The following is a 26,220-nucleotide window of genomic DNA, read 5'->3' on the forward strand; positions in this document are numbered from 1 at the left end:
CCCTGCCGCTGAGGCTCCGTCCTGCTGCTGAGGAAAAGCCGTGTTTACTCTGAGCAGGGCTAAAGTCTGCTGCAGCCCTTAAAAGGCCAACAGCTGCAATCACAGGGACATTCAGAGCCGCTTTATGAGCTCTTTTATTGGGTGATCTGAACAAGCAGAGCAGATTGTACCGACGGACCGGTGTGGATGTGCGCCGCCTCTGGACTCCTCAGCCGCTGCTCACCTGCAGGCCCAGCAGGGAAGTTCTTCAGGGAGGGCCTCTCCACCACGGTGTAGGAGTCCCCCACCACAAACACCTTGTACAGCACCGCGTTGTGGTTGATAAAGCTCTGGATCACACACGGAGGCTTCACGTCCTTCAGGTCCTCTTCGCTGAAGATAATGGCCATCTGAGGAGAGGAAGAATGTTAAACCTGAACCCACATCAGTGCTGTTCGCCGTTTTAATGGTTTATTAGATTAAAATTAGTTCCAATGTATTAACTAATAGCCTCAGTTAGACCTTCTTTTGGTGTTGTAGTTTGGCCGCCATCCAGCAGAGGGCGCCGCTGGTCATCCTTAAGCGGAGCCAAACAGTTGAACAGAAACAAAGATGGCGGCCATGCCAGAACAGTAAACAGTAACGGTCGAAACAGAGTCCGGTTTGGGATTCAAACTGCACTTCATGCGGTTCTATTTTGAAATTTAAACACGCAACAAGCTCAATAAGTTTCCCTTTAAAAACGCTACGTGACGAAGAAACGTCAACTTTTCATCACAAATGACTTCTGCGCTACGAAGGCGAAGATGTGGTGACAGAAAAACGGAGGAAATGACGGAGCACGGTTGATTCAGAGAGCCGCCGCGAGTTAATGACGCACTTCATGGAGCCGAGTTTTAACTTTCCTTCAGGAGCAACAACAGACTTTCTGTACAAACATCTCTATTCACGGGGAGTTTCAAATATGTTACAGTTCTCATGTTTTATTTTTTATTCTTCAACCTAAGGGGTTCCTATTTTGTTATATTTTAAGTTTAACAATGTGGAAAAACTACAGTTGTCAGTATTTAGTACAGATGACAAATAATGTTTAAGTGTAATTATTTATGAAAAATTAGCCCCTCATATTATAGAAAGCAGAGCTGGACAGTAACTAGTTTCACCTTAATAGCATTTCTCATTCAAAAATCACTGATGATCGAGAAGCAGAGGAAAATTGTAACATGAGAAACAACATGGCGCCAGTAAGGACGATTGATTTTGAGGCCTGAGTTTTAGCATTTCATGGAAGTTTAAACTCTAATTCAAGAGCAAAAACAGACAATCTGTCTTTTCATGGGAAGTTAAAAGTTTCACATGTTTTATTGTTTTCAGAGTTGGGTAGTAACTAATTACATTTACTCGAATAACTATTTTGGGAAAAAATACTTGTTTTTAGAATATTTTTTCAATGCTGTACTTTTTACTTTTACTTGATTAATTTTATTATGAAGTATTTCTACTGTTACTTGAGTTATATTTCTGGATTTTCTATCCACTGAATGAGAAACAAACATGATTTAACCAAAAATTCACCAGAAACAGACACACAGCTGCGGTTTTTGTCAACGTTTTATAAGTTTTTATTGAAAGAAACTGATTTGGGAAAAAAAATCTTTTGCCTGATTTTGTTGTTTAATAAATTATTGTCATTTTGGTCCATTAGATTATGTAACTTTTAAACAGATGATTGATAATTTGATCAGTTACTCAATACTTGAGTAAACTTTTTTACCAAATACTTTTTACTTTTGAGTAATTTCTTGGACGAGTACTTTTCACTTTTACTTGAATACAATTTTTGTGTACTCTGATTATTTTTCATTTTTTTTATTTTCCTGTTCAGTAACCTAAGACATTCCTGTCTTGTTATACTTTATAACTATTTTTAAATTTAATAAAGTGAGAAAAACTTTTTTTTTTCTAATTATCTAGTTAGTATTTTAATACACAAAATGTTTTTGTTTTTTAAATTCAGTATATTATAAAAAATTTAACCCTTTATGATGTGGAACGATGGTGAGCCCTTTTTATGCAGAAGAAACGTCAGGTTTTTAGGAAAATGGCCACTTATCAAGTAATCATTAGTCGATTGATGGGATCAGTCATCTTTAGATTAATTAATCGATAATTTGCATCCCTAAAGTGGAGCAACAATGCTGCTGGTTTCCCGTTCATCTCATTCTGGTGTTTGAACAGAGTTAATGGTCAATCCCAAGGTGTTCCAGTATCTACAGGAAGTACAGCTTCTCACCTCATGGGAGTTGGTGCCATGAGCCACACGAGTTTTGCAAACTGTGGAGGAAATTCGGATGGTCAGAACTCAAACGGATCTCCAACGGAGTTCATAAAAATCGTGGATAAAGGATGGAGACTCACTGAAGGGGAATGTGAGACCCTGCAGCTTGATCTGCTCCAGAACGTCCGGGGTGCACTCCGTGTTGAGGACCATGAACGGAGGAGAGCAAATCCTCTCATCTAACAAAAACAGAAGAAGAAAGAGGGACATGAGGAAACAGATTATACCAGAAAATGTAACCACAAACATTTAGCTAACTTCACCAAGCCTGTGCCAGAGACAGATAGAGTTTTAGAACCTGAAGCTATAATTTGAGTTATTTAGTCTGTCATAAGAGAAAAAAACAGAGCTTTATTCTTAAAAATTAGACTTTCTCCATATTAAGCATTAATTTACAAATGTCAGTCTTAAAATAAATATTTAATTAGCAAGTTAAATATTCAGTTAAACAATTTGATACACAGCTAAAGTTTTAGTTAGCAAGGTTAATATTTAGCTTCAAACTTTCTAGTTTCAAACTGAATATCTGGTTTGAAATTAATAGACAGTTAAATAGTTAGCAAGCTAATTAGTTTCAAATTAAACATTTAGTTAGCAAGCTACTTATCGAGGCGTGTAGACTATACATATTTTGCTTCAAATTAAATATTAAGCTTCGGCTTCACACAATTACTTAGTTGGCACACTAAAAATTGAGCTTAAATATTTAGTTAGCAAGCTAAATATGTAGCTTCAAACTACACAGGTAACAAGCAAATCATTTAGTTTGGAGCTAAATATTTAGTAGGAAGTAATTCTTAATCTTAGTAAATGACAAGGCAGCTGGATCATCATATTGTGGCGCTAACATAGCTAACATTAGTGAAACGTGTGACCTGACAATCAAATCCAGCAGCCAGACTTTGTCTTGTTAGTTTATTGCTTCTTACTTTTAGTCAGTCATTAACAGAATAAATTTGTGATATTAATAATTAAACATGATTAGCTGAAACCAAACAATTCAGATGTGGGTTTTCAAAGTTTTTGCAAACAGAATTTAACTTCAGTTGCACTTTCTTCTCAAAGATATTTAAATATAAATATGAGTTTTAAAGTTATTTTATGTTTCTTCAAAACATGTTTTGACATCAAAAATAAATAAAAACGAATAATAAAAGAAACCATAAGACGTTACCACATTTAAACACAATGAGTTTCATTGGTTTATATGTAGAAGAAGTAGTGGGGAAATAAGTCTTTTAAAAGTTTTTAATGGTATATAAACACATCAATGCTAATGTATTAAACTCTTGTTAAAAGGAAAGATTTAAGACCAATAATAAATAAATAAACTAACAACTAATTACGTGAAAGGAAATGACTGATTTCAGTGTGAAGAGTCTTTTAGAAGAAACTTGAAAAGCATACATACACTGCCTGGCCAAAAAAAAGGTCGCCACCTGGATTTAACTAAGCAAATAGGTACAAGCCTCCTATTGGATAAGTACTGCATAGGTGATTATCTTTCAGCTGGCAACAAGTTATTTAACCCCAGCTGATGCAATGAGTAACTCCTCATTTCTTAAACAACCATGGCAAAAGACACATCCTGTGGTCGTGGAAAAGACATTAGTCTGTTTAAGAAGGGTCAAATCATTGGCATGCATCAAGCAGAGAAAACATCTAAGGAGATTGCAGAAACTACTAGAATTGGGTTAAGACAGGCAGTGTAAATCTGATGTAATAATAGTTAATATTATTGTTAATATTACAACAGTTGCAAAAATATAGACTCTGTACATCTTCATTTTGTCACATTTTGTTTAGATGAAGCTAAACAAACTGTAAAATAAAATGCAGCTTTAAAAATGCAGTGCTGAACTTGGGAAACATTTGAGACTTGAAGATAAATATATTAAACATAAATCATTTTGATTGTAGCGAAATAGTTGCTCTAGCTTTTCGCTCATTAGAAATCTAATAAAGGTTTGGGACATAAGCAACAAAAAACAGGCAAAACTTTCATTTCAAAAGAACAAGCTGCACAAAAAAATTAAAAATAAAATTGGGGGAAACCAGTCAGAAAAATATAATCGGTTCATTTTTGCGTTTAAGCTTCTCATATCTGAATAAAACCTAAATAAAACTGAAGCAGAAACAATGTGAAAAACATAGTTCCTCTTCCAGATAAAACCGGAAATGATTTGCAGCTGTGAACATTTCAACACCTGACTCATATGACAGGCAGGTGAATCAGTCATGCATGCGTTATTGTTTTAAATGTTTTCACCATTAAACACACCAGTTTGACTGACTGGGACACCCTGGGGTTATGCAACCGTTTCAGGAGGAACTGCACTCCCAGCGCGCCGTGGTTAAGAAGTCATCAGGTCTGTCAGCCTCCCATTACGGCTAACGCTCGGCCTCTTTCCGTGTTATCTCTAGCAGACGACAATAAAAGCCTGTTTACATCATGGTTTGCATCACTTCCTGCAGCAGAAAGCTCCCAGCAGGAGTGAACCGGATCCAGAGCGCTGCATCTATCTGCTCGCTGCGCGCGTCTTAAATGAAGTAAATATTAGCTCAGATGAAACCGAACACCACAGCCTGGCCTGTTTTTATGCAACAGACAGCAGAAGCTGTGAAAACTGAGTGTTTTTTTAAACAAAATGGATACACAGGTCATAATTATTATGACTTTTCTCATAATGTTTCTATTATATTCCTGTACTATTTATTGAAACTTTATTCTCGTAATATTCTGACTTTCTGTTGTAAGACTTTAATCTAGTCACATGGCTTTAATATCGTGATTTAATTTTTTTTCTTATCCTGGCTCTAGTGCTTTGTCATAGATAACAGAAAATAAAAAAAAAGTTACACACAGTTTAAGTCAAAATGTTGTCTTGAATTTGAAAGGAAGCAGTGAAACCGTAAGTACACCCCCTGACTCATCAAGGTATTTGAGGCACACCTGTAACACAATAGAGAGGTGATGACCTTTGTGAGCTGCGGGTTTGAAGCCGGGGTCCTCCAGCTCTGGGGATTTAACTATACCAAAGTCAGCAGAATCCCACTGAGCCGGAGAAGCTGCTGCAGAGGAGCGAGGGGAACCAGCAGCAGTTACTGTTGGGTCAGTAGAATTTAAAAAGTAACAAAAATAAAAATAAATAAAATAGATTTTAAAATAGTCACATTTTACAGCTTTTCTTTTATTTCAGATTTTTTTATTAGTTTCTACAACATTCAGGACATCAGTGCACAAAACATTTTCCATGAATGAGTTTTTATTCTTCTTCTTAATATTATTATAATCTCTATGTTCACTTCTTTCACGATTTTTAAGCATCTGGACCAGATTCAAAAATACTTGAATTAATCCCAGAGGGAAATTAAATGTTGTATTTTATATTATATAATTTCCATCTGAGTTATTGTAGATGCTGATGGCCGTGGGCAGGAATGATCTGCTGTAGCAGTCAGTACTACTGTGGCTCTGAGGAAGCATCTGACTGAAGACACTCGTTAAGAGGGTTTCTGTCCATAATTTTCTTAATTTTATGAAGAATCCTTCTTTGCACCATCATCTCCAGATGTTTCAGAACCATCAGATCCAGTTTAAAATGGACGGACAAAAAAGGTGTTAAATTTCCCTTTTATTGATTTCTGAATGGCATTTATCTGTAGATTCGTCATCGATGAGCAACAAAGTTATAAATAAATTAGACAATCAATTTCTGATGGTAGTCAACTGATAAAAGCTGATACAATGTAAAATAGATTTTATTTTGGTTTCTCTGAGCTTTTTTTCCTACTTGCGATGACAGAAACATCGAGTTAAAACAGAAGCTGGAGGCTTTCCGAATCAATCTTTTTTACATTTTTTGCTCAAAAACTAACAGCTGCCTTATTTTAGGCGTCTGAATTAATCTCACTCTCACAGTGAATATGTGTGCAAGAAATACCAGTTTTTATATTCTTTTAATTTTTTCTGTATATGTTTTAGAAATACCATGTAAACTGCTTTTAATCCCATGAAACACATTGATGCTAGGCAGATTTGTGAGCATAAAAGCAGCATATGAGACATTTAACGGTGACCATATTAATGTTTTTCTTTTTAAAGAATATATTTTTAATAAGTTTGCACAAAAGAAATACTGCAAAAAGACAAGTAGTTGTTTAAATAAACTGTAGACAGTTTGCAACGCTCCATTTGATGACAAGTTCAGAGAAGAAGAATGACGCTCGACGACTCTGAAACCGGTTCTGATTCTGTTTAAAATGAGTTGGAAAACTGTGGAGAGTCACGAATAACTGCTTGATGTTCCACAGACAAAACACCCGATGCTGCAGCGTCCACATTGCATCAGCAAACCACGGGGGCTGCTGGTGTAAAGACACGTCAAACAGAGCCGTCACACGACTGAAACCTTGTCAAACAGAAAGCGTTTCAGGTCCAGAGCCGACGATTGATGGTAAAGAAAGGAGGGAGCAGGAATGCTGCGCTCTGCCGGAGGATCAATCTGCGGTTCTGTCTAAACACCGAACGCCTAGAGGAGACCCAACAGGGTCGAACAACTCAGTCATCAAAAGTCTGTCAAACACCTGGAGGCACGCTCAGACCTTCAGGCTGTGAGGAAACAATCATCTCATTTACTTTTTATTTTGCTTTCAAGCTCGCTCACAAAAATCCCCTCAAAAAACTTCCTCCTTTCGAAGAACAGGGACTCCGCTCAAAATTGAGTTATTAAAATAGGGAAATCTGACACATTTCTGCTATTTTACCAAATAGTACAGTAATACTCATTTAGCAAACAATGAGAGACAACAGAGTTTCAAATCTGTTTGCTCATAAACTGCTGCTTTGATGCAGCCGTCTAGACTTAAAAACACAAAATCTTACCAAGTATTTCTGGTTTTTAGTGCAAACATCCTAGTACACTTGAAATAAGACAAAACTAGCTTACAAGTAACTTTTCAATGGGAAGGAAATACTTCCTTCATATTAAAAATAGAACTAGTTTCACTGGCAGATTATTTGATTTATAAAAACACATTTTCCATGTTACGAGTGAAATAACCTTCCAAAAGAACTAATGCTTTTTCATCAATTTTAAGGAGTTTTTTACTTAAACAACCTAGTATATTGCACAAAAGTTACTTGTAAGTTAGCTTTGTCTTTTTTAAAGTGTATTAAGATATTTGTAGTATAAACTAGACCAAAAATGCTTGGTAAGATTTTGTGTTTTTGCAGTGTATTTCAGGTGGAGATCATCGGGATTCAGGAATATTTGTAAAAATTAAGCTTCTTATTTGTTTGTATCACCTTTTTGCCTTTACTCCCTTTTATTTGTATAATCTCGGGTTAACTTCCGATTGTTTGGTTTGACGCTTTTAATTTGACAGGACAACTTCCGCTTTAAGCATTATTGAACGGCAGCTTACCGAACACAAGTTGTAACTGAATTTATAAAATTTAGCTTGATAGTAGTATAATTTTAATATTGAGCGGTTAAAACTGTCCATTTGTTTTATTCTATACAAAAACTAAAGTAGTTTTGAGACTGTAGCCAATATTTTTAATTGTAAACGTTATTTCTAAGCTACGAACGTTACAGTTGTAATATTAAACATAAACAGGCACCTTCTCTGGCTCGGAGAGGAAACATTAAATGCTATTAACTTCAAACTTACAGTAAAGAGCTTCTCGAGCGTTTATATTTCCAAACAAAACTGCTGCAAGTGTATTTTTCATCTCACACCAGACTCCGCTTGGACCATTTCTCTTTAGCGTCCTGGTACTGCCGCCATCTTTATTTCTACATCAACGGTCGGCTCCGCTTCATGATGAGCGGCAGCGCCGTCTGCCGGATGGCGGCCAACTACAACACTAAAATAATGTCTAACAGACGCTATTAGTTAACCGATTGGACCCCATTTTAATGTAATAAACCATTAAATCGACGATTTACCGCAAGCCGACTAATTGTTTGTACCACTACCGCTACCCTCTGGAGATGAGGGGATCCTCCTTTTAGGCCTGGGTTGCCATGGCAGCCGCTTAAGGACTCCAGAACCCAGTTTAAGCCCAGTTCATCACGAACATAACGACCAAAATCCTCTGACATGGCTGTGATCCACTGGAACCAGCCTGCGACAGTGAGACAAAACGATGCAGCTCGGCTCTGTTATGAAACAAGCCATTGCATCTGTTTAGACAGAAAAAAACAAAGAAACGGCTCCTCTTCTTCTTCTCCTGCTTCTATTTTAGGAACACTGAGACACATCCGACCCGCCAATCCAATGCTCCGACTCCAGCCTGCAGCCCCTCGCTCTCAACAAATAATTTAAAGGTTTATGCTCCCTGCCTTATAGGGAGGTGACGGGATGTGATTTCCCACCGGGGAATGTGGCCCCTGTCGTCAGCGACCCGCAGGCTAAAACACACTTTATGGGCTGATCGGAAAACGAACGACTCCGAGCCCAGTTTACAACTTCAGAGGCTCTCCTGTAAACAAGGAGAGGAGTTATGGGTTCGGAATTAAAAAGTAGAAACCAAGCCAGAAGGGACGGGGTTTTAAACAGCAAACTTTGCACGAATCCACAGTAACAGAAATGTTTTGGTTTAACAGAGGACAGAAGCTGCGAAACAAATTTCCTTCACTGATCTGCTTACAAAGTACGATGGACACCAACTGAAAAGCCCACAATGGTTTCTGAAATCAATAGTAATATATCTTGACACGTGATCAATATCAATAGATGTAATATTCAATAATTTCACTGAACTCCGATCCAGAACCCCACAGCATTCTGGGGGATGTAGGCAGAGGAAAGTGAAGATGTGGGCTCAAGCAACTCCAGAGGCGCCATGAAAAGCCAAATTTGGAAATGCACTCTGGAACAAAAAATCTGACCCAGTTACACCAGTTCTCCCAGTTCTGTCAGGAAAACATACCAAAAAAATCCACAAACTATTGTGAAAGGAGAAGCTTGTGAAAGGAAACCCAAAACATTCGACCCAAATCATACGGTTATGCCAAATGATAAGAAAGCGTGAAAAAATGTTTAAATCTGAAGTCAGAAGAATCTAAAAAAAATATCTCTCTCATCATAATTTATTTAGAAATTATGTTGGTAACCACACTTGACCAAAAACAGGAAAAATGTAATATGATCTAAGGCTACAGGAAGAAAATGGCTGTTCATGGTAAATATCTGGTTTCAACCTGACGATCCAGAACTGGGGCACTGAGAAAAAAAAGAGAAGAAAAATACAAAATTCTGATTTTAATCTCAGAATTCTTATGTTTTCTCAGAATTCAATTTTTTCTAAAAGAAAAAAGTAACTTTTTCCCCCCCAAGAGTTCTGACGTTAAATTCAAAGTTCAGATTTTTTTTCTCAGAATTTAGAATTTTTTTTAAAAAAGGATTCTCATTTTGTCCTGAGAATTCTCAATTTTTCTTGAAATTCTGACTTTTTTTTCTCAGAATTTGGACTCTTCTAAAGAATTCTGACTTTAACCTTAAAATTCAGTATATTTCTTTTCTTACAGAATTTATTACAATCCCTCTGTTACGGAAAAACTTGCTTAAATCCAACATGTTCCTCATCCTCCTTCCTTAATTTCTTTAAAGAAATCAACGAAACTCTCTCTTCCGGCCTGATTATGCAGCAACAAGCGATTCTTCCGCCAATCAGCAGAGCTCTTACCTTGCATACACTTTTCTATTCTGTGGACGAGCTGGTAGGACTTGCAGCGGTCCAGCAGGGTTCGGATGGCAGGGAGAGGGTCCAGGACGATGGTCTCAGGGTGTGCGTCAATGTAGTCCTGAAAATGGAGATGGAAATAAAAACATCTGGAATCATTTACAGGTTTTTAAAACATTTATGATCCAAGAGAATCAGGTTTTAAAGTCTACTGGCAGGGGCTAATGTTCATGATGTAAGACCACATCACAGAAATTCTTCTTAAATCGCAATAAAACAGATGATTTAAATGAGTTGGAGCTTGTTTTACGACCATGACGAGTTTGCAGCTCCTCTCTGTTGCTTCAATGTTCCCTATATAACCAGATAAGAAAATAGCAGCGTATGAAGACTCATGACAGCCTGGTTACGGTCAGGGTTCAAACACTGTTCCCACAGTAAAACTCAAGCATTTCCAAGGTAGCTTTCCAAACCTTCCAAGCACCACACTTTGGAGACATAAACAAAACAAATTAACTAAAATAAGACATTTTCACTTTACTCTGACATCATTTATTACTGTATTTTACATTCTACAGCAGGGAAAGGTAAACTAAAATATAGCAAAATTTTAAGTTTTGAAACATCTCTCTTACATACACACCAACAATTTCAATAAGTTATTGAGCCACTAGGAAAAATAAATATTCATTACACTGAAATAATCCAACAAATCATGTTAAAGTAAATGACCTTCTTTTCAAATTAAATGCATATAAAGAAAGTTACAAAAAATCTCTAAAAAATGTTCTTGCCATGTTTTCTGTCATTTAGCAAATATGAATAATTTTGGTAATTCTAATTGACCTAATATGAGAAAAGATGGTCTGATTTAACTTCAGACAATGAAAAACAATCTTTTTATTTGTTGTATGAAATTATCTTGTTTCAACTGTAAAGAATGTTTTCCAAATTTATTGTTTTAATCCATTGTTAGATTACACCTTACTACAAAAACGTCCAGTTTGAATATCCAGTACTTTCAAGGACTTCAAACAGAATTCAAGCACTTTCCAAACCTTGAAAACACCAAATTGAAATTCACACATTTTCAGGGATTTGAAGCGAATCGTAATTAGAGTTGCTTTGGCTCATGGAGAGGACCAGGAGGTTTCTGTATCCTGAAAACTATAATTTTCAACTTTTATTTGAAGTCTTGACATTTCTTGTTTGTTCACCTCCATTATATTTTCACTACTCCGTCCCCAATCTGTTGCCGATTTGTGCTTTTCTACCACAAGCAAAAACCAGGAGCCACCTTTCCGCTCACACATCTCCGTCCCTGGATATGTAAACCTGAATCAGAGCGTGGCTTGGTCTGCGCTTGGCGGATCGCTCGGCGCTCGCCGGCGGCTCTGTGGAGGTTACATCACTGCGACTCTGTCTGCCGGCTGCTCGGTCAGCATGAGGTCGCCTGCTTTACATAACCACACGCTCTTTCTCCGCTCCTGCCGTCTGTTTGTGACTCTGCTAACTCTCTCCACACCCAACAACCCCCCTCCGCGTTCAACAGATCCGTCTGCTTGGTGGTACTTCAGAATCTCTACTGGGGCAGAAACGATTAATATGGTTAGTCGTGATTAATCGGTAATTGAAATAATCGTCAACTAATTTACTAAAAGATTAACCGTTATCTGGAGAATACAGTCTTAAAAAAGGCCCTTTTCTGAAAGAACAACATATTCAGAGCAATAATTAAGCCAAACTATATAATATATATATTACATTTAAAGTAAGAAAACGTTTATATACTGTATATTGTACCCAAAACTCCACAAGTGGCCTCATAGTTTTATCTTCACCCGATTCAAAGATTCAAAGTAGCTAAAGCAATGCCATGTTGTTGCATTTCAGGCAATAAAATGTTTATTTTCTTATTTAAATAAGGAACTTGATTGTTTATCAGCATCTTTTCATGTATGTCTAATATTATATAGATTTAAATGAAAAATCTGCAGAATGTGCCATTTCTTTTTTCTCTGTTTAAAAGGAGATTTATTTTTTTTTACAGTTTGAACGAGGTGAAGCTAAAACTGTACCACTTGAGGAGATCTGGGTAAAACCTATGGGGTTTTTATCTTAAATGTAAAATGCAGAGTTTCCCCCAGTGTATTATAAGCCTGGCGGGCCACCAGGCTAGACTTGTTCCCCCACCCGGCTTAGCATTGTTTATTTATTTAAGTGTTTTTGAAATGCTTGCTATTTTTAAGACTTTATAATTGGTGTTCAGGTATAAATCTTCCAATAACACATAATTATCAAGTGATATTTTCAAATTTCCTGTCAAATTTAAACATTTTTTAACTCAAAAACATGACAGGCCGCTGGATGAATGAACCACCGGACTTAGCAAGTTTTCTTGTAAAATGTATATATATTTTATACAATTTTGGCCTAATTACTACTCTGAGTGCATTGTTCTATCAGCAAATTGGCTTTTTTGATTCCAATTAATTATTAATGGATTACTAAACTCGTCCACGATTATTTCAATCATCAATTCAACACGATTAATCGTTTCAGCCCTAATGTTATACAAGTCCAAGAGGCAGAAACTCATCAGACCTTCTGAATCTCAGAAGAAAAACAGAAGAACGGAGAGGAGAGGGGGAGGCGAGAGAAAAGGCTCTTCAGCAGGTGCTGCAGGAGAGAAGCAGCCAGACGTATGTCAGTGTAGGAGTAGGAGAGGCCTGCACATGTTTCTCTGTTCTGGAGCAAATCTCCTCGCTGGAGATCAAATACTTTCAGTCTAACACATAAAATACATTCAGGCATATTTCTGCATTTACATCAACAGACACCAAATGGGTTGGATTTACAGTACATCAGGCAGTAAATCCACCAGAACACAGTTAATGTTTGTAGAAACCGGGTTTGGGTCTTCCTCCAGCTCCAGAGAAATATTCTGCATTTATTTTGCAACACAGAGCGCAGCTCTAACCTCTGAGTCACCGCAGAGAAACCAAGCATGACATTTTGTTTTAACTAAAGAGCTATAACAGAGAGGAATGCTTCTTCCTCTGCAGCACAAAGATTCATTAAAATAACAGCAGCATGATAAGAAGAAAGGAGCCAACACTTATAATTTACACAGATCTGTAAACACAGAGGAAACCCAGGATTGGTTTAACCCGACCTGTTCTGCTCTGAGAAATACCTTTTAACAAAATGTACTCTGATGAGTCAAAACATTATAGCTGCGTTTTTCTTTCTTTTTGTTTTCTTTTACCAAAATGCGACTCAAATTCAGATTTTTCACGGCAGGGGAAAACTGATATTTCCAAGGGGAAATTGCTTATTTGTTGAAAGCATCTTAGGTGATAAATACAAAGTTTGTAAAATATATATATATACCTAAGAGTGAATAATAAAGATTGAATAGTTCAAAATTACTAGATATAAATAAATAAATAACAAGCAATCAGATGCAATATATTCTTCAATAAATAACCTATAAATGAGCGCAGAAAATATCTGAATCAAATAGCACAGACTTGGGCATTGTAATGCGCTGTACAGAAAAGACAAGTGTTTTGTTGTTGACTTTTCATGCAGCAACCACTTGCTGCATTCTTGTTGGTTGTGCTGGAGGTTCTACTAATGCTTTTCAAAGATGTACGGTTGTATTATTGCGCATGAGTTGGCAGCCATTTTCACATGCGAGTGTAAATGCTGAGTTGTGGGGCGTGGCCAGCAGCAGCTTTAGATTTAAAGTGACAAGACGCCCTAAAACAGCTCAAAATAAGCAGAACTGACCAGACCAAAATCTTATTATGTAAGAATTATTTTGTGCAAAAAATTTAAAAACATGTTTATGTTAGAGACCTATCCTAATCTGTTAAAGGAAGCATAAATATCCCACTGACTAGCAGGCGCCATGATGGAGAGTTAATCGATGCTATTCACCTGCCAGTGGTCATAATGTTATGCCTTATTTGGCTGATTGGGTGTAACTAAGCTTTATATTCTCCTTGAGTACCACCGCTTGTACCAGAACTACAGAACGCTGCGCTCTGACTTCCTGTTTGTCCTCCCAATGGTGTCAGGAGAACCATTAACATGCCGCCGATCACCATCCCAGTTTCTATGAATCCGCCGGAGTGACCGGGTCAAAGTCAGAGCAATAAATTCATTTTACACCATCTGCTGCTCTGCCAGCTTCACAAACAGCAGATCGCAACCCGTGGGAGGATCCTCACCTCGGATTTCCAGGTTTACCAAGTGCTGAAGTTCAGCCGATGACGTTCCTGATTCCCTGAACTGGGACCAGTTTCAGATGAAAATATGAACCTCATAAAAGTTTACTGTCTCTGGCAACAAACAGAATACAGATACGGACCGGCAGCAAATCTCTCAGACTGCTGCCGGGTCTCATGACCCTTAGAGGTCGCCACATACTGGGCCGAGTTGTTTGGATCTCGCTGACCGGGATTTATTCTGCTTATGGCTCAGTTAAAGCACAGCGTTATATAATTAGAGTGTTCACAGCCTCAGAAGAACTGATTCTTTGGAAATTTGTAGTTTTTTTAATCTAGAAAAGTGGTGGCACTTCCTTTCCCTCATAGGTAAGGCTTTGGTGACTGCTGTGTAGGGGTGGGAATGTATCGCATCGTTTTATCGTGAAAATGTTCTTATCCTGCCACAATAAATTGTAATTATTGATGGTAAATTAAAAAAAACTGACAGCAGAGAAAATGACAAAAATAACATTTCTAATCATACGGTTTGCTCTATGAATCAATAAATATCAGTAAATTCAAAATCTTATTAAATGGGTGAAGTAGAGCGATATAAATCACACTTTCTTACGTAAGTGGCATCCTGAAGAAGCCTGTTTATCATGGAAATGTTTTTCAAAACGATATTTATTTTTATGGTGCTATGAATGCTGCCCCATGCAGTCACAGCCAGTTACCTGAAAATAAGTAATAATAGTTCTATCAATTTTAGATCTTTATCACGGAGGATAAAACTTTTTGTGAAGTGGGCCAAAAAATCCAAACCCAAAATCAAGCAAATAAAGTAACTCGATATTTATTGTAGATCCAAAACCTTACAGGGATTTTTATGAAGGAGTATTAGGGCCATTGTAGATAGAAAAAAAGGTATAAATTTCCCCCAAAAACTCTGAAATTTTGTGAATAATCTCAAAAACTTGGAAATTTTAAAGAAAATTTTTAGTTTAAGAAAGAATAAAAGCTGATTTGGATGCAGCAAAGTTGGCTTGTCAGTAAAAGCTTGGTTACAAAAACACAAATACTTTGTGTTGTACTTTACATTTTCCTGTGTAAAAAAATATGTTGGTAATATATTTTACCTCTATTACAAATTAAAAGTCTCCATCTGGACCTAAAGGCTAAATTTGTATAATCTTTTTAATTGTAGTTCGGGGCCACACCAAATCAATCCAAGGGCCACAAATGGCCCCCAGGCCGCACTTTGGACACCCCTCCTATATCATTATCACAATAATACCACAATAAAAGTCTATATCACCCAACCCTGCTGCTGTGTCGACCCAGTATGAACCCAGTTTAGTTCCAGTTAAGAATTAAGCTGCATTTTTTACAGTTCAGCAGTAAAATACTGAATAGCTGCCGTCTTTAAAATGTCTGCATGTGAACTTTTTATTTTCTTTAATTTTGATCCACTGGATTTGTGGATTCTATTGAGACTTTGTCCACAAATTCATACCTGTACTCTCTGGACCTGCAGCACGGCTTGTGAATCGTTCTGGTCCGCTTCCAGAATGAGGTCGGTCAGTTTGTGGATGATGAGGTCCAGCGGACCCTGGTCCTCCAGAGGCTGGCTGAGGTCCAGCTGAAGGCAGAAGAAAACAGAAACAAGCCCCTCTGATCAAAACAAGTCCTTCAAGCTGTTATTTTCAAAAGGTGTTGTGTTTTTAACTAAGAAGACAGCTGGAACAAACTGATTTTAAAAAAACTTCAATAATTCTTGAAATTGTAAAACTGAAACCATTTAGTAGGGTTCAAACGATTAATCCCGATTAATCGATTATTGAAATATCGTCAACTAACTTAGTAATCGACTAATCTGCTTTGTTTTGCCAAAATTGTGCAAAAAATGTAGACATTTTGCATTTAAGATTAAAAAGTGTTCATCTGTAAAGAGTTTTATTATTATTCAACTGAAATAATGTTATGTTCTTACATTTTAGGCAATGAAATGTTTATTTACTTATTTATAAAAGAAATTGAATTGTTTATGTGCACGCCTTAATGTATTCTAATACTGACACAGAATATCAGATTAATCGTCATTTATTTTCTTATTTCAACAAGGAATTGAATTATTTGTTCATTTATAAATACACATGGCTTATAAAACTGTCTTAACTAAAAATTTGTAGGATCTACTTTTTTTATCCGATTAATCGTCAGAATAACTGATAACATAATCGATCACTAAAATAATTGTTAATTGCAGCACTAGTATAAATTGATTTATTCAGTCAGTAGAATTGATTTATTTTCATTGTTTCTTATGAAGCATCCTCCAGTATAACACCGGTTAGATTTGACCACCTATACATGGTTCTTCTGCAGAAACTGGGAACGTAAAGGAGGGACTGTGGGAGTCTGGAGCGAAGAGAAAAAAGCAAAACCTTTCCAGCAGAAATAGCAGAATTTTTTTAAAGCTGTGCTGATATTTATACAGTTTCCATCAGACACAGTGTTGAGGAACGAGCCAGCGCCGACCAGGACTGAGACTGAAGCCGCAAGTCTTCACCAGGCTGCACAGTTACTGCATTGCAGTAAATATAAATATAAAACTGAATCTAAATATCAAATGTCTGTAATATCGAAATCATAAAGACGTGCTTGACGTTTCACAGCTTTAACTGGCATTTCTGCCCACAGCCGAGATAAATCTGACATCAGAAAGAGTAGTGGGAGGATAGAAGACAAGGGAATGTGGAATAAATGTAACTGATTTCATCATCATTGTAGTATTTAGCATTAATATCTAAATGCAGCTTCTTCCTAACGTCATACAGCCTCCAATGATGAAAAACCAGCAGGAGAGATTACTGGGAATAAAAGCTGCAATTAGGGCAATATAGTTTAAAAATAAAATATCAGCTTGTTTTCATATAAGACATGATTTCCAATTGTAATAGATTTATTTTCTGAAAAAGATATTATAAATGACAGGAAATATTTTTTAAAAGTCTTTTTGTGATTTGAGAATTTTTGTTTAATCACAAGAATATAGTCAATATATTAGCAGAATAAAGATGCAATTTTACCAGAAGAATCTTAAAATTAAGAGTAAATTTAAATTTACTGCGATGTATTAACTGTGAAGAAAAAGGTTGTTTTAATTAAAACTTGGATAAATAATGTTATTTTTTATGTTAGCGTTCTCATAGAATTACACCTTCATTCTGCTTATTGTAATGACTTTATTCTGTTTATATTAGTAGACTTGTATTATTTCAACTTTATTGTCATGCGACTTTATTCTCATATTTGTGCAACTGCATTCTTGCAACATTATGACTTTATTCTACTAAAAAAATTAAATAAATCCTCGCCTTATATTTTATCGTAGAGGTGACTTGAATTTAAAGTCCAAATAAATAGAAGCTGTAAAAGATGTTTGTCAAACAAGATGGCCGCCTTGGGCGCGCTGACATCCAAACTATGGAAGCCCAAGGAGCGCAATGGTGGGGAAAAAAAATCCAGATTTTCAAATAATTAAATCTGCTGAAACCAAAAATGGAGGGATTGCAACTAGAGTAAACAAGTTTCAAAAGTACCTAACGCTCTTTGTAAAAATATTTTTGCATTTCTAAGAATAAATAACTTTAAAATTCAAAACAAACATTCCTGCAGTGCCAGTTTGTTTTTGACCTGATCACCTGTTTCATAAGACATTTTTATTTGTTGTTTGTTAAGACTAGAAAGCATTAATTGCGGAGCTGTAAATATGTTACAGCTGTTTCTATAACTACAACTATCTGTAAAAAGCCTCCCAGCCTCCCTCTGGCTGATCCTACAGGGCTTATTCAAAAGAAACAAGAAAACACCTCATTAGCATTCCCCTGAAGCCCAGCAGTGCAGAAAGGCTGCCTGAACATACCAAGCAGTGAAGAAGCTCGGTTAGAACCGAGGGAATAGTAAGCACACATGTGATGTAATAGTAGAAACAGGAAGGACAGGCTGAGGCCTCCACTGATGCATAACTGGAGTTTCCCTAACTAAAGTTTGTTTTACACGTGGGTCAGAAAACTGTATTAAAGCAACTGCACATAAACTAATCAGCTAGCAGGGCCCCTTTGGATCATTAGCGAACAAAAACAACGGAGCCACACCTGTGCAAACAGGCCAGAGAGCAGCAGAACCCTGCTGTTCTTTGTCCCGTTCTGACTCTGAGTCAGCTGATGGTGAATACACACCTTTGTCACACAGGTGTGGATCAATGAAGGAGCTGTAAACCTGTACAGTTTCAGTTGGTTTAGGGGCAAGCGCAGCCAGCGCTGGTTAATGATTGTGAGAGGTGTGAGGGATAGGTGACTGATTACAGTCCGAGTCCGACCCGAGACAGAAGGCTCCAAAGTGATTCCTCAAGGTGGAAATGGGTTACAATCGCTGTGTAGAGTTAATGTATACAGAGGGTGTATGGAAACTTCCAACGTATGTTTTATGACGTCTGACTGTTTTATTATCTCCCTTGATAACAGATGGAAACGAGCTTAAACTAAATCTGCCACGAGGCATTTTTTATTAATGCTTTTTCACCTTGTCCTTGTTTTAAATAAACTAAACAAACTAACATAAACGGTACACTTTGCCAGTACAGAGTTGGTATCTTAACGTCAATTGAAATCTGACTTTTCAGAATGTAAAAATTGGAACTTGGGCTTAGGAATAAAACGATTAACTGTGATTAATCTATTATTAAAATAATCAACAAATAAATTAGTAATCAATTAAATTTCAACTGTCATATACAGATTTAAAAAATGCCATTTGCTAAAAGAACAACATAGTCATAGCAGTCAAAACTGTACAAAACATTTGCATATTTTATGGGTTCAACTAATTATTTTTGATTATTCTGATGCTTAATCGAATAAAAAAAATTGTCAAGTTCTGATGATTTTTCATTTAAACCCTTAAGTTTATTTTATGCAAGACTCAACATAATTAAAACGATTAAAATATGTCAATCATTCCTTTTTATATAAGAAAAGTCACCTTTTATTGTCAAAAGGCAACATAGCGTTGCTTTAATGTACACCTGATTAATTGTAGCAACAGAAAACCCAGAGAACATTTCCTGCTAAACATATTATTGTTGTAAATTTTCCTTTTAAATCTAATCAGTGGGTCATGTTTCAACATGAGGAGACATGTCTGAACAGCAGTTTTACGCTGACCCAATTTCCCAGACTGCCTATTATGTTACATTATCTTGTGGTTTCTTTCTGTTTCAAAGGTATTTGGTTTCATTCCCCCTCTGCTTGCAGAAACACGCGTGCAGACCAAAGTAACATGCAGACAACTGCTGCAGAAACTCACAGATATACTGAAGTTATTATGCCAATCGGTGACAGACATACCACAATGGGGCGTTTATAGTTGCGTAAGCATTCCAACCCTGGAGTCAACTTATATTGGGGAAGTTGCCAAATACAGAGTGAAACAATGCACTAACATCCAAATAACATAATTAAACTGGAAAACCTGGGCTACAGGCAAACATAAGTTGCATAACAACTAAATAAATGATTACATATCAGATCATAAAACTCCTCCTTGTCAAACCCAGTCAGCACTTTTCTGTCTCTACAGATACGTAGATTTATGCTGAACGGACAACTTTCAGCATAAAGCTTCCAACAATATTTATCTCAACGCTCCACACCAGAGTATTGAGAAGGTAGAAGCTGCAGAATAACAGAAATGAAAATAAAAATATACTTTTAAACTTGTAAAAAAATATGCTTAAGTCAGTGGTTCCCAAAGTGTGGGGCGCGCCCCCTAGAGGGGTCGCAGTGCCATTGCAGGGGGGGCCGGGGGTGGGGCCGGGGGAAGCAGTATGGATGAATGAAAAAAAAACACAAAAGTGTTTCACTGTAAAGATGGTTTGTAGTTTGTTTTGTTGCAACCTGAAGTGTGAAATAAACTTCAGTGGAGTTTGAAAACAAAATATGTGTTTAGGTTTATGTCTGGTTGAACGATGTGTGTGCCCAGTTTATTTATTTTTCTTTTTTGGGGGGCCCAGAAGAAAATATTTGGGAACCACTGGCTTAAGTGGTTAAATTTTAAAAAATTACATTTTTGATTATCCGATTAATTGATAGAATAATCGATTATTAAAATATCCATTAGTTTCAGCTATAAAATTTATTTTTTGTACAGTTTTGGCATAATTACTGCTCCAAGTATGTTGTTCTTTTAGCAAATAGATTTTTTTTTATCTGTAAACTCCAGTTAACAATTGATTACTAAATTAGTTGACGATTATTTCAATAATCGATTAATCGTGACTAATCGGATTAATTGTTTTATCCCAAAGCCCAAATTCCAGTTTTTACATCGTTCAAAATCATATTTCAATTGGCCCATTTCCCAACAGACGCTACATCTAAACACTGCATTTAGTTTGTTTCTTGTCTAATATTTACAGTTCGAACCAGAATTTTAATCAATAAAATAATCAGTTGCAGCTCTAAAATGTATATATTTTTTTGTATAGTTTTGACATAATTACTGATCTGAGTAAGTGGCTCTTTCAGCAAATGGCATTCGTTTGAATCTATAAAGTCCAATTAATGAGTAATTGATTCCTACATTAGTTGGCGATTATTTCAATAATAGATTAATCACGATTAATCGTGCTGTACTAGAGAAAACACAACTGAGTAGTTTCGTTTTCTAGATTTTTTGTTTTTCTACTCTAGGTGATAATTAAAAATACATGCCAGAATATTTGCGCATAAAATAAACACAACACTATCTACAAGTAAAACTGCAAATAACGCATTAATGTAAACAACTTATTGAGTTTGTTGGTACCAAAATTTAGCATACTTTAAAAGAAGCCATTTAATTTCCTTTCTGCTCCTGGAAATCATTGGGAATCTGTTCTTGGGTGTCTGAGGCCAGCTGTTTCGGAGCAGCGGTGATGACTTGCCATGACGTGCTTTTGCTTTCTGTTTAGCCAGCAATGTTAGAGTGATGAGGCCTGCTGGACCCGAATCTCTAATTCCACCGAGGCACGGCTTTTAATCTCCCGCTTACACAACACAGAGGGCCCGTCCAGGGTCTGGCCTCGCCATAAAAACAGGACTGTGCAGCAGTGGGGAGGAGGTCATCACCCGCTCGTAGACACATTTCGTAGACAAATTGACCCCGCTTTAGAGTTCATGCTGGAGCTCAGCAGAAAAGTCTGGCTAAATACTGTAAGCAGAAACGTCCGATGACGTTTTATCGTGTCCCAGTGGGAATAAAAAGCAGAGCTGGGCCTTGGTTCTGATGGACAAAACAGAAAACAGGCAAATGACGGTGAAAGAGGGGAGGTCAGGGCTCAATATATTTCCAGTTTTGATGAAAAGCCGCTGTGGGGCTGAGCTGTGCCCAGAGAGGAAGACTACAGCCTTTCCAGACCTCCTCAAGCTAGCATCACTGAGCTTTTTCTAGTTGCTAAAACAACCTGATTAACCATTTATTTTGTGTGTGGAATGAGGCATCAGACACCTTCAAGAAGAAATAAACATAAATACAATATCTAAGCATCATAGAATACGTAAATTATGAAATATAAAATTAAATTGCTGATCAAGAGTTGTAGTCTTTCAAGAAAAATATTATTTGAATTGAAGATAGGTCTTCAGCATTAGCTTTCGACAAATATTGTGTTGGTGTAGCGCTTTAGCGTTAGCCTCCATAAAAACCTTGTTGTTATTGCACATTAGCATTAGCTTCTGCTAAATACAGTGTTAGTATAATGTTTAGCGTTAGCTTCTGCTAAACAGTGTTTGTGTAGAACTTTATCACTAGACTACATAAAACTGTGTTGGAGTAGCACTTTAGCTTCCTTTATTGTGTTCATATAGCACTTTAGCATTAGCTTCTGATAAATACCATGCTAGTATAACATTTAGCAGTAGCTTCTTCTAATAGCTGTGTTAGTTTAGCACTTTTGCTTTTACTATACATTGTGTTGATATGACATTTAGTGTTAACTTCTCATAAATACTGAGTTGTAGCGTTTTAGCATTAGCCTCTGTAAAAACTGTGTCAGTATAGCGCATTAGCATTCCACTGAATTCTGTGTTGGTATAGCACAGTAACGCTATGCTATACCAACGTTAGGCAACACAACATTGTGTATAGTGTTTTAGCATTAGCCTCTGTAAAAACCATGTAGCTATAGCAATTTAGTTTCTACTTAATACTGTGCTGGTGTAGCACTTTAGCAGAACTAATGCTTATAATTAGTGCTTCAGGGTAAGTGCAACTAATTTTTTAGTTAGCGGTGCCCACCTCTGCTATAGTGATAAATTTCTGTTGTTTGTCTCAGTTTATTTTTTATGATTCTGGTTTGAAGCAAATGAAAACTCAAAATTCTGTTTCTAGGAAAACCACAAAGAAGACGTCCGACTGGACTGGTGCTAAGCGGTCCAAACTCTTCTTCTCAGATAAAAATAAAGTTTATATTCAAGTTAAAAATCAAGGTTTTAGAGTCTGGCAGAAATACGAGAACATGAAAGTGGCATGAAGGATTTCCCCTGAAACCATTAAATCCTCCAGGAAGGTTGAGCTGGGATCTCATTAGGCTAATGGGATCTCTTCAATACTCCAGAGTCCAGCAGGAAGAAGACTGCGCTCTGTGATGGTGATGAAGCTCAGAGTAAAAACTGGATCAGTAGCAGGTTAAAGCGAGCTCTGATGCTCCACAAGCGAACGATGTTATCGTCTAAATATTATTAGGAGAAGGTTTTGCTCCACTGGGTTTAAATCCACAACAAACCAGGCCTGAAGTGTTTTAGTGAGTCACTGTGCAGAGTGATGAGTAAGGCTGCATGTCACAGAACAACTTCCTTCTTCACAAAATGTAAACAAAAATGGAGTGGCGTCAGATTTTAGAGTCTGTAGGATTTCTTTTATTTTTGGTAAAAGGCCACAAAACACTTCTCCCACTAACTCCAGACTCTCACATTTGTTTTGGTTGTATTTACCCAGAATGCCCTGCATTATGGTCCACTTCCTGCTTTTGGAGTGGCCTCTGGCCCACTTGATTTCATATATGTATTCAAACCACACTAGAGTTCACTTCAACCAAACCGAGACCGAGGTTTTGAGGTGGACCAGAGTTTGCTTTTTTGGTCGGCATCAGAGTTTTATTACACATTCACACCTCCACAAACAAACCGGACTTTCTAGGCAAACGAACTGGAGTTTGATTAAAGTGGACTAAACAAGGCTGGTGTGAATCCAATCAGACAGAAAATACATCCTGAAGAGGGAAAAAAAAAACCTATAAAAGTTGCTATGGACTATTAGCCGCAGGACTAGCATAACTATGATAAAATTGTGATTTATAGTCTGGAAATACAGTATATAAGATTGGTAAATATCAGTTATCGACCAGGTCAGCACAATTAATATCAGATATCGATATTGGCTCAATTGTTCATATCTGTATATCCCTAATAATAATTAATAAAATTAATCATTTGCTTTCAAAATTTGCATGCATGGCACTATGCCTGTAACAATAACAAATTCGGCTGGACAAAAAATTGTCCCAGAAGTTAATGCGATAAATGATAATATTGTTGCTTTGAGATCATTTTAAAGTAATACAAAAGTAATAAAATAAAAATGCAAGAAGACAGTCTTAAAGATCAATATATTTTAAATTCTGATTAACATTTAACACTGGAACTGGAAGACATTTTAAAATATCCAAAATAAATAAACAAAACAAATTAAGTATGAAGTCTCAAAACAAAATTGTCCTTCAAAAAGGGGCTGGATGAGATCAAAGCACCAAAATGAAGTCTTTTATCATCCAGTTTTTGGTAGAAAGAAATAAAAATGAAAAACAATTAATCATGCAAATAAAAATTATTGAGTTGGTTTTAATTTATCATTACATTAATTGCTTTATTGCTAGTTGCGACAGGCCTAAATGCCATTGAAAGTATTGTATTCCTGCAGTATTTTCTATTCTTGAATTCTTTTGTTTACTATTGTTGGAGACATCGATACTGCAATTCAATATATGATGAAGTCCTAGTGATAAATGTCATTAATCACCTGATTCTCAACAAAAAAAACCTCTAAGAAGCCAGAAACCACTCACAGAAAGCCTAACGCGGTCAGAGATCATCACTGTTAGACCTGACAGACTCCTGAGACTTTGTTTTTCAGCCCCCATGCTTTTCTAAACACTTAGAGTAACGAGTTTCCTCAGACTGAAACAATAAAAAGTCCTCTCTCTGTGAGTGAATATCGGATCAAAGCCGGCACAGTTAATCCCATCAGCTCTGACATACCGACAGGCTGCTGTGTGGATGACGGATGGATCCACGCGCTCAGGAGCTGCAGGGGCCGCAATAACGGGACGCAAACGCAAGTAGAAAGCAACAGGAAGATCTGAGTGTTTCCGATAGTCATCCAGAACTTTTTTTTGTTTCTATCTGTGTCGGTCCTGAGGGGCTCAAAGTGGACGGCTTTCCCACACTGGAAATGGAAACACAAAATGAGATCCCCGGGGAAGCCAGATTTGGCAAAGACAGGGTGAGACCATACCCACAACCAACACCCCGGAGCAATAAAACCTACTGGATAATACAGGGACTGAAACAATTAATCAGATTAACCATGATTAATCAAGATTAATCAATTGGCATCTAATTCAGTAATCGATTAATCTGTAACTGGAGTATACAGCCTCAAAAAGGCCATTTGCTGACAACATACTCAGAGCAGTAATTAAGCCAAAATTATACAAAACAAGATAAATAAACCTTTGCCTGTAAATTGTTTTACAGAGAACAGGTCTGAAACCATCTGCACACACGGAGACAGTCAAAAATAACTGGAGATCTGTGTAGATCTGAAACAATTAATTGTGATTAATCAATCATTTAAATAATTGTCAACTAAATTAATCATTAACAGACTCAAATAAAGACCACTTAATGAAAAAAACAACATAATCAGAGCAGTAATTAAGCCAAAACTGTACTAAATATATACACATTTTGCATTTAAGATTTAAAAAACACCTTTGTTTGAAAATATGCTATTCCCAGAAGTCCTCAAGTTAGAGGAATGATATGTTGTTTAGGCAATAAAATCTTTATTTTCTTGTTTAAAAAATGAAAATTATTCTAATATTAGAAATACATTTTAAAAGTATGTTTTAAAAGAATTTCTAGTATTAGTATAGAATGAGCTTAAGTGGTTTAATGAAAAGCTTTTACTCAGATTAAACTGATTAATCATCAGAATAATTGATTACTAAAATAAATGTTAGTTGCAGACCTGGTTAATATTAACAAGTGAGAGCCCAGAGATAAATTATCTCAATTGCAAATCTTTCCCTTCCTGATTCAGTCAAGTTTGTTTGGTTTATTTCTGACTCTGCTGATGATTATTTTCTTCATTAGCAGAGCAAAAACAGTCTAAAAGCAATAAACGGTGTTTATTATGTTCTATTGGGCTAAAACCAAACATGAAGATGGTAAACGAGCTGCTTTAAGGATTTATTTTTCCGTGGTTTGCTTATTGTTCCAGGGTCGAGCCGTCACCGCCAGGGTCAGCTGGTCTGTCTCTCTCCAGGGACAAGGCCAGCTGATTAGACTGAAAGAGACAAATCATCTCCTACCAGCTTCCTCTGAAGGCTGTCAACGCAGCAGCTGTGAAACCGTCCGTCTTTAAAGCTTCAAATGAAACGTGAATGAGCAAAACAGAAACGGGTTTTATCTGCAGTAAACATCCTGCTCTTACTCCGCTAACCCGGCGGCGACCCAAACTCTTTCTGTCAGGAAATGTTTCTGACACACAAATCTTCAGGCCTGACGAATGGAGGCAAAGACACGCCTTATTTAAACACAAAGCTTTATTTAGATAGTCATGAAAAAAGACACCACAGTAAATATTTAGTTCTTTTAGAAATACCTGTA

General features: G+C 36.7%; 1 protein-coding gene across 2 annotated transcripts in view; it reads right to left on the reverse strand.

Annotated features, from left to right (window-relative positions):
- The window catches only part of itpk1b (inositol-tetrakisphosphate 1-kinase b), a 40,688-nt gene that overhangs the window by 7,341 nt on the left and 7,127 nt on the right, over window positions 1-26,220 (reverse strand). The window contains exons 4-8 of one of the 2 annotated variants that reach the window (XM_032546670.1): window positions 15,744-15,869; window positions 10,014-10,131; window positions 2,398-2,496; window positions 2,273-2,313; window positions 179-389 (exon numbers count right to left, since the gene is read on the reverse strand). In XM_032546670.1, coding sequence (XP_032402561.1) covers window positions 179-389; window positions 2,273-2,313; window positions 2,398-2,496; window positions 10,014-10,131; window positions 15,744-15,869 — 595 coding nt within the window. The remainder of the gene's footprint in view (window positions 1-178; window positions 390-2,272; window positions 2,314-2,397; window positions 2,497-10,013; window positions 10,132-15,743; window positions 15,870-26,220) is intronic. The other variant, XM_032546671.1, reaches the window with a different exon arrangement.

This window comes from Xiphophorus hellerii, chromosome 19, assembly GCF_003331165.1.
Source record: "Xiphophorus hellerii strain 12219 chromosome 19, Xiphophorus_hellerii-4.1, whole genome shotgun sequence".
In the NCBI taxonomy this organism is placed as follows: Eukaryota; Metazoa; Chordata; class Actinopteri; order Cyprinodontiformes; family Poeciliidae; genus Xiphophorus; species Xiphophorus hellerii.